Here is a 9,516-nt window from a genome sequence, read left to right on the forward strand (position 1 = left end):
TCTATTTTGGGTTGGATTTTTGATGATTTTCATTTGTTAGGTTTGGACCTGTCGCTCCGATTGGTTTTTATGCTCGATCTCATTAGGTTCCAAGTTAGATTTGAAATGTTAGGAGGTTTCAAACTCATCAAAGTTTGAAATCCGGTTAATGACATTCTCAAGAACGGTTATTTTTTTTATTCTTTGAACAAAAAAAAAAGAAAAAAAATCCATTTAGTAAATTTTTTTATTTCGATAACAAAAATCCATTTTTTGTTCTCGGAAATAAATTTGGAATAAAATCAAGCAAAAAAAAAAATTACTTCTTATTTCCAAGAGCGGTTCTAAAATCAAATCTTTTTTTTTCTTTTCTCTTCTCTTTTCTTCTCTTCCCTTTTTCTCTTCTTCCTTCTGCTTGATCACTGGCCTCAACCATGGCTAGTGACCAGGTCATAAAGGAGGAGGAATAAAGAGAAAGGAAAAATAAAAATAAAAAATAAAATTATTAAAATATTAAAATAAATAAATAAAAAAATCCTATCAAACATATTTTTATCCTCGAAATAAAAATTTTGAATGCTAACCAAATACTTTTAAGAACTCAAAAATTATCCCCCATAACAAAAAAAAAAAAAATCATTTATGAACAAAAATTGTTTCCAAAAATAGAATGATTACAAAACCCACCCTTAATAGAGAGATTAAGGAAGGGATAGTCATTGATCACGAGTATAAATGAGCTCCATTATCTGCTTTCCTTGATATCCCATATGTCCTCCATTATATGCTTTCCTCAAAGCCCAAAACATGTAACATTTCAAACTTTACTTTGCAAAATGTCAAGATAATCGTTCAAAAAGCCTTAAATCTATCATGCAATAACAAAAATTCAATCATAAGTATTTTAATTTGGCTAATTTCGATCAATTTTGTAAATTGACCAGAAATCGCCGGTGTAAACGCTAGGGTCTTGCATGACACAATCAAAAAGACGATTGACCAGAATTTTCTTTTTCCTTTTTCTTGCCTTTTTCTTTTTTTCTGTTTATTCTATTTTCCTTGGCTAATCGCCAACCACAAATTAGGGGATCGCCAACCATGGGCTAGGAGTATCCCTTGCAGGCATTACAATACCCTTGTGTGCCACAATGAGGGCTCATTGGCCCAGCTTAGACTTGGCAAAGGCCGCAATACTCTCGCCAGTTGCCAACAAATTACAGAGAGAAATAAATAAAATTTTAATTAAAAAAAAAATTGTTCATGTCAGCGAATTCCAACAGCCGGATAGACTATATTAACAATTGACAAATTATCAAAGTTAAAAACTAAATTGGCTAAAATTTAAATATTTAAGATTAAATTGACCGTTGTACAATAAATTTAATTATATGTGGATACTTCTCTTCAAAATAGTTCATCTACTTTTTTTTACCAAAATGCGACATCAATTAAACTTTAAAAAGACGAACCAATGCCACACAATTGATAATCTTTCTCTTTGCTAATAAACGACTTAACGCCATTCAAATTGATGGTTTTACCGAACGAAATTCGTACGTTTTTATGTACGGGAAAGAAATGCATCATAATATCTATTATGAGGCCCCAAGAGGTCTGGTACCCGACCGGCATCATACTAACCTCACAGGTCACGCGAAAGAAGTCGGATGACTCAAATGAACAGCCCGGAAATGAGATCCGTTGCATATGGCGATGTGAATTGGACTTGCAACATGCGATCAAACAACACGGAGATCGACTCCTTGATTCACCGAAACCAGTCCCGTTGAGTTAAATAGAGCAAACGGGGGAAAATACGTTAGGGATCCTGTGGATAGGTACGCCATCATTCTAACACAAGGATCAATCACCTGTCGGGATCAGTTCACTGGTATTGACTCACGACGATCTGTGTTCATGTAATTTATATATACAGAATGATACGGCCCGTTAACAAACGAAACGAATCCCAGGACAAGAGAGTACATGTGGATATTTATATGCCACTGTTTGGTCAAGCTTTGAGTTGCACGTGGGCATGCGCGCGTGCGAGAGAGGGGGAGGAGGGGAGAGGGCCACTTATGTATATACATCAGGTTCCTCCTTAGATACATTGGAACAGCTTGGGAGATGGCAATATCCACCAGTTTTAACGTCCAAAAGAAGAGCATCAGAAGATGCACCGGCACTAATATACAAGTAACAGCGAGATACTCACCTTCTCAAGATCCTGTGACCGAAGGAAATGAATGAAAGGAAAAGTAGACGATGGACTTTTCGACGCAAACAACGAAACAAAAACAGCTCGGATTCCAGCAGTAGGAGGCTTCATCATCGAGTAAGAGAACAGCTATGTGGGAATGCATCTTGAAAGAAGAGCAAAGGAATGAATGTCAAGCTGCGAGGGATGACGACGAGTACCTCCTGTGATAAAGTTTAGAACAGGTCATGGAGAAGAATCTTTCACTCTTTCAAGACTCCTAAATTCTCCAGAGAAGCCCGAATGTCATCGCTGCTGCAGTCTTGAGGTGTCTGAACGATGTTTGAGCTGTCAAAGGGCATTACATCTGAAAGAGGATAGTTTCTGTTGGCATGGAATTGATTGCTGGCGCTGCCACAAACACCCTTAAGTATAACACTCTTGTGCAACCCTCCGAGCAATCCTTCGTAATCTGTGTCACCACATTCTCCAACAAAAACCACCATCTTTGATAGGTCGACTCCCCATCGCACATACAAGTACCTACAAGAAATATTTTTAGGTCAATTTAGAGCGAGTCAAGCATGATGCAAATAATGGACATCTCTACAACAGAGTACAAGGAGACGCTGTGCATTCTGAGAGAAAATGTAATTGTAGAGTTAAGTATGGCCAGAGCAGTTTTATCGAAGCCTAGTCACTATCTTTGTGCCTGTTACAGGTAACATCCATTTATGACCATGTTTAGTACTCTTATCAATTGATGTTACAACACAAGTAAATTCTCAGGGGACATTGGAAATATGGAGATCAGGCATGCTACATGCAGTTCCACGTAAAAGAGCTTGGTTGCAGAACTCCATATGTTTCCCAAATCCGCGTGACGTTTCTTACAGCTACGAACTCCATATGTTTCCCAAATCCGCGTGACGTTTCTTACAGCTACCAAAACTTTAGCAAATTGCAAAATTTGCTTCGTGTTTCTTGGTCTGTAGAAGGCATTTCCCTTCCCATATACCTTAACTCTCTAGTCATTGGTCATTGATGTTCAATGAATCATCTTTACACGGTTCTGTGGTTTTATGACAATCTTTACCAGAGCATTGTAGCTAGACTATTAGGTGCCATTATTTGGATTTAAGCCATGCTCGTCACATCCATATCTTAGAGGACAATAAGACTCGAATGTGCATGTTTCAAACAAAACAAATGTCTTGCAACCTAATTTAAACAAGTATGATATTTTGACCAAATGCACTTATTTCTATCAGATATTTTCAGGTCATCCATGACAATAGGAAAAGCAATACCTAAGTGCTTGGGCACGAGATGCCAGAACTGGAATGACATTCAGCCTGGTCCAATTTTGGCAATAAACAGCATGCGAACGTAAAGCCTGAATTCTCATCATCTTCCGCACTTCCTTAACCGGGGGAACCTGCAGGACCAACAGTCAGAGGCTCTCACCGATTTCAACCAGAATTATAGGACAGTGACAGAAATCAGCAAAATCCCAGATTCCCCTCATCTGTATCAACAAAAACTTTCAATGACCATCCCATTAAAAACAGAGTTACAAAGAGATAAGGTGTACCATTCCCAGCTTTTCCACTTTGAAGGTGTAGCAGTAGTCAGTGGAGAGCTTCTCTGCCAGAGTGACAATCTGGGCTTCATTTTCAGCCCTCTTGTCATTAATATTAGTTGCCCAACGAACCAAAGTCTTCCTTAACCCTTCGCCACCCCATCGATATTCAATGTGTGAATGGTAGTAGAAGTCGATCACAAATGGACGGTTCTCAGAATTGAGAGATGGATAGTAGAGATCACTACCACTGTTGCAGATAAATGCATCGAAATCATTAGGACTCAAACCCCCGGAAACTAGAAAACTGTGAACCTCAGACATCGTCAAAGACGTTGACAGTATAAATCCGATGGAGCCTTCATTCCTCTCATTCTCCACAGAAGAGAAAACCTTTTGTATGATTTCAAGAAGATCTGTCAGCGAATCACAGTCCACAGCAAGGACAAAGATGTGCTTTCTCCTCCTCAGGGGTGGAAATTTGGAAGAATTGGCATTCGGATCAGATTTCTCCACTAATCCCGTCTTCTTATCCTTTAAAACACCTTTGGACCATGTCATTACAGCATTCTCTAACTTATTTTTTCTATCTGCTGAATTCTCTTCAGATCCTACAGAATTCTCATTTCCACTAGCGTCATTCTTCTCCCCATCCAATGAAAACTTCAAATTTAGGGACAGATCCTGGATATCCCTCAAAGAATCACTTGGCGAATCAGATTCTGAATTTCCAAGACCATCCTCACTTCTTTGCCACTGTGGATGCCTGGGCTTGCAACTTGCTATCCGAGAGAGATAAGTCTTGCAATGCTCTGGCCATGAAAATAGGTGAATATTCTTCAGTCCATTCTGCCGGCACCTAGCCCAGAGATGTTTATCTGCCACCAACTTCAGAAGAGCGTCAGCAATCGACCACTGATCATGGGGATCAATAAGAAGGCCATTGTCAAGAACCTGCACTTTTTGTTCATGTCAGTCAGTTTGGATCTGGAGATCTAATACCAAGAATAATATTATATATTCATAGAAAAATTGTTTAAAAGCTTCTGATTGATGAGGCATACCCTGTGTATATCAACAGGACCTCCATTTTTTGTGGCAACCATCGGCAAACCATGAGCTGCTGCCTGTGACAAAAGAGGGAGTACTCTTATCGTATAATGACTTGAAAAGATCAACACTTCACAAAGTAATGCTCACCTCTATTAAGGTAAGCCCAAATGGTTCAATGAAAGCTGGATTGATGAAAACACCCTGAAAAAAATCAGATCAATAGTCATTCAGCAGAAAATTGCACACATGCATGCAAGTGGGCACTGGCATGTGTAGAGTGCAGCATATAATCTTGACTAAATCAAAACAATAACTGCACAACATGATATAGAACAAATATGGCTGACTTAAGTAATCAAAATGGGGTTGCTTGTTCTAGTGTATGTTCTAAGCAAATGGTCTGCAAGATGTCTGTATCAAAGAAACGTACATAAAAAAAAAAAACTATCTGTAAGATGCAACAGCTCTCTTGGGAAAATGAACAACTGTATTCTCACAGGCAACTTGTTTAGCACAATACTCCAAAGTTACCTTTGTTTTTGCAGCTAGCCGATATATATCGGGAACATCAGACTGTTTGTGGTGTTTAGGATATGCCACTTGCCCATAAAGATCATATTTGTCAATAAGCTTCAGCACAGACAGGAGAACAGAAGAACTTGTGCTTGACATTTCATCAATGCCATCTCGATTACCCATAATGAGAGTCTGTATAACAAAGTGCTAAATGAGGTTACCATACTCTTTGCGGTCTCATAAGCATACCGAGAAGATACTTTACCAAACAAATACAATGGTAATGATCTTAGACTATATTACCAGATTAGCCAGTTCTTGTAATGGTCGGCATTCTCCAAATGCTTTGACCAGTGTCGTGATGTTCTTCTTGGGGTCTGGCCTTGCAAGTGCTAGTATCATGGGCTTCCGAGGGTTATTGAAAAATCGCATTATCTGCATTATTACAAATTGAAAGTGAGTCCATGCCGATGCATGTGCTGGAAGAAGCTTTAACTTGAGCCATTCTTCAAAATCTTAGCTTTTTCAAACAAATTAGCAACGAACCTCAGTCCAAATAGGTGGATCTTGGGTAGTAGGATGATCATCATTTCCTTCCATCTCCCCATCCATATCACCATCTTGTGGAGCAATATTGTGAAATTCCATTCCCGGAGGTATTATCTGAATTGGTGCCCCAGAATTGTTTAGTCCACCTTATGGTACAGCATCATCAACAATAACAATATCTACACATGCACAAAATATCATATATGTATATGTATATATAAAGCATGCTGCTCATTTACTTTTCTCTCGTCAACGATCAATTACAAAGCACCCGAGCAGAATGTAGGTAATGATTAATTTGCATAGTTCACTGAAGAACCGTTTGAGCATTAGTAAGCCAGTTTTAAACGGGCATGGAAATAAAAGGTGCGTAAAAGATTGTCAAATCCATCATGCAATAAACAACAGTAAAGAATGAGAGAGTTATGCCAGAAGAGGAGAGAAAAAAGGAGTTTATAATACTTACAGCCATGCGCGGCATGAACCTTCCATAACAGCTTACATTGCGCTTTATCCTTGCTCGTAGCTTCTTCTCCAATATCGGATCAAAAGCATTATACAAGCGCCATTGCTCATCAATCTCCTGCCTAGTACTAGTTATCACTATCTCAGAGGAATCAAGGGACAGTTCTTCTGCCTCTATTCGGCGCATTATCTTGTATGTCGTATTGATTTCATCCCTGGACAGACGGCCTTGCTTGAGGAGTTGTTCCAACTTATCTCGACCAAGTGAGTGACCAGTAAATAGCATTGGTACGTTAAGAGCCCCAGATAGAAGAGCAGCGGAATCCCCAGCATCAGCATAGTGACCATGGATGGCAACAGGCCACACTGGTTGGCCACCGCCAACTTGCTCTCCTAGGACTTTTGACATTTGTATTACATGGCTGAGTGCACCGTCAACAAATTCAGGGATGTGGGGCCATAAAAGTTCCTTTGGAATATACTTATCTCTTGGTCCAAAAGGTATACGGACGATATAAGCACCACTGCTCTCTCCCATTTCGTCCGATAAACCTTCAGAATCTCTTGGAGACAACATCTCCGTGGGTTCGCCATAACTCCAATCAACATCTGGTGACGATATCTGTCTAGTAAGCAAGTCCACTCGATAAACGCCTGGCATTGAACCTAATGCCCTTGCAAGTTCAACGACATACTTGACCTAAAGAGATAATGACCCACAGTGAGTCTTCCACTTTTCAGCTTGAAATAAGGAGTAAAATCACCATTCCAAATATGTACCCAAAGCAAGGATTATCAGAGCCTTTATGAAGTCAAACAATAATGATACTTTCTCAGACAAAACAAGAAAATCAGAGATCGCAACTCAAATCTACCTGACCACCAGTATCCGAGTCACGGCCAAGCTCCATGTTTTCACCCCGTATAAGGCCATGAAGACTGCAGACAACAGCAGTGATTAAGAAAATAAACCAAAGACATTCTCATATTCCATGGAAACATATACATTACACTAACAGTTGATAAAAGTTTCTTTTCATCATCCAGACAAACACGGTCGCATTGTAAGAAAATCAAGTTGCGTATGTGGCCACATTTGTCTCATCAAGTTCTAAAAGCATAAGTGAACTAATAAATGTGGGGGTAGACCACTTTCTTCTTTGATGGCACTTCAAATGGACAGAGTTGCACAGAACAGAATATAACAGCACATGCCTTATTAATACAAGGTAAAGCTTCTTCCCCTTCTGTTGACCAATCCATGTCTCCATTGCATCAACAGAACTTATCCTAGGCAATCTGCCTCTGTTGCTATCACCATGAGTCGATATATCGCTGACTGCATCACCCTTTTCTCCCTCAGATAAGTCCTCAGACATGTCCGCAGTCGCTTCTCTGCGACCCCTTTCACGTTCAAGTCGACGCTTAGCTTTTCTCTGGGCTTCTTCACCTTCAAGCTAGAAGGATCGACACAACAAATTGAAATCAGTATAGTCTACTTAAAGCCTGAACAGAAATACATTTATGTTCCCTCAATTTGCAGAAAGTAATGTCACAATATCAGTTATGAATCCTGCCTCCAAAACAAAACCATATGAACTATAAAAGAAAACAGCCTATTGCATAGAAATCATAGATGCTCAATGCAAGTTAAATGAATGAATTCCAGTAGAAATCAGTCTTCTGTGAGAAAATAGCCTTAAGGCCACAAAAATGAAGCATCCTTCTACAAGCTACTCGCAAAATCAAAACCAATACTTATGGGATACGGTTCGCTTCCATCCTCTTGCCGGAAGAATTCAGGAAATGAAAAAGTTTCCAAGCGTTGCTCTTTAAATCACACAATGAACTCCGCATACTCGCACAGAACAAAACTATTCGGATAAAATCCCAAGCTAGACTGAGTTTCTGCCCCCAGCAAGTCCCAAAACAACAAGAATAGAACTAGTTAAGCTAACTTTAGACGACAAGTAGCGCCATTCGAAACGACTGCTAAATTCCCCAAACCAAGTCCTTTCTCCTGCAGATGAACCAAAACATCCGCAGCACGTAATCACAAGCGATAACATCCACCACCATCTCCTTTCAATCAAAGTGAAAGTAAACAAGATACTCGGCTAAACTCTGAAAATCCATATCGAACCGGAATCGATTCCCCCCACCCAAACGAACAGAGCACGAAATCACACAGCACGAGCCAAGACCTGCTTCTTCTGCCGCGCGAGGTTCCAAATCCTCCAGCACATGTTCTCCAGCCGCGTGTTCCGCTCCTGCGGGCTCCTCGTCGCCTGGGCCTGAGCCAAAAAAAAAACTCCGCATCAGACGAATCACGCGCCGCAAAATCAACCGAACGAGACGTCTCCTCCGCCGCCCCCCGCGCGCGCTCTCGATCCGACTCACCTTGACCCAGGAGCGGTAGAGATCGGTCTCATCGAAGCCGGTGATGACCTCCTCGACGAAGTAGCGGGTGGGGCTGAAGCGGCCGCGCTCCCGCAGCAGCAGCGACGATTTCTTGTCGTCGAGCGCCGGGCCGACGTCGAGGATCGCCTCGAGGTAGCTGTTGATCCAGTCGTTCCCCGCCATCGCCGCCGCAGGCAGGGGCGCTGGCTAGAGAGAGAGAAGAGCCCCCTCCCCTCGCAGGAGATAAGGATTATAGAGAGAGAAAGGGGAGGAGAGGGAGAGCGCTGTGGAAGAGGAGAGGGAGAGGAGGGGGTGATGATATAAGGCGAGGACGTGGGGGAAGGGGAGGAAGGGACTATTTTTGTATGTGTGCGCGCGTTTGCGGGAGCGTCGCGCTCGTCGGCGGGACGGGGGAGATCGGCTAACTCGCCTCGAGTACGCAAATCCATTGCGTACTCGCCCGGGGAAATTTTGGGTTGGGGAGCCAGGTCGTATACGGCGCTTAATCAATTTAAAAATTTCAAAAAATTATCCCACTGGAATTTGATTTATAGGCTTGATTGGCGCCCTCCGTCCGAGGTGGCATAATTTGGAAAGTATTCTTTATTAAAAACCTTATAATTATGCCTGATATATTTATAACATGTTTGCCACCAAATTTATATTCATATAATATATTTACCTCAAAAATTTAACATCGGTGATAAATATGTCATGTAAATATAAGTTTAAGATTTTTACTATAAAATTTTGAAGTAAATGTATCGCAATT

The 9,516-nt window shown here is 40.9% G+C and overlaps 1 protein-coding gene across 1 annotated transcript; it reads right to left on the reverse strand.

The window, feature by feature from the left end:
• Positions 1-1,889: 1,889 nt before the first annotated feature.
• Positions 1,890-9,036, reverse strand: LOC104445410 (probable sucrose-phosphate synthase 1). The gene is made up of 13 exons (XM_010059301.3): positions 8,745-9,036; positions 8,549-8,638; positions 7,560-7,801; positions 7,220-7,283; positions 6,346-7,044; positions 5,877-5,993; positions 5,634-5,765; positions 5,346-5,522; positions 4,962-5,015; positions 4,826-4,888; positions 3,774-4,715; positions 3,490-3,617; positions 1,890-2,722 (listed from the first exon to the last, which is right to left on the reverse strand). The coding sequence occupies exons 1-13, from the start codon at positions 8,925-8,927 to the stop codon at positions 2,443-2,445; spliced, it is 3,171 nt and encodes a 1,056-aa protein (XP_010057603.2). The 5' UTR covers positions 8,928-9,036; the 3' UTR covers positions 1,890-2,442.
• Between the last annotated feature and the right edge of the window lie 480 nt (positions 9,037-9,516).

This window comes from Eucalyptus grandis, chromosome 8 (assembly GCF_016545825.1).
Source record: "Eucalyptus grandis isolate ANBG69807.140 chromosome 8, ASM1654582v1, whole genome shotgun sequence".
Classification (NCBI taxonomy): Eukaryota; Viridiplantae; Streptophyta; class Magnoliopsida; order Myrtales; family Myrtaceae; genus Eucalyptus; species Eucalyptus grandis.

What these genes read in the sequence shown, in the direction of transcription:
- LOC104445410 (XM_010059301.3), bottom strand. Translation starts at nt 8,927, where the DNA reads ATGGCGGGGAACGACTGGATCAACAGCTACCTCGAGGCGATCCTCGAC. An exon ending in TTGGGCTTACCTTAATAGAG is followed by an intron (nt 4,889 to 4,961) that starts GTGAGCATTACT and finishes CTTTTGTCACAG; the next exon opens with GCAGCAGCTCATGGTTTGCC. An exon ending in TCTCGTGCCCAAGCACTTAG is followed by an intron (nt 2,723 to 3,489) that starts GTATTGCTTTTC and finishes TATTTCTTGTAG; the next exon opens with GTACTTGTATGTGCGATGGG.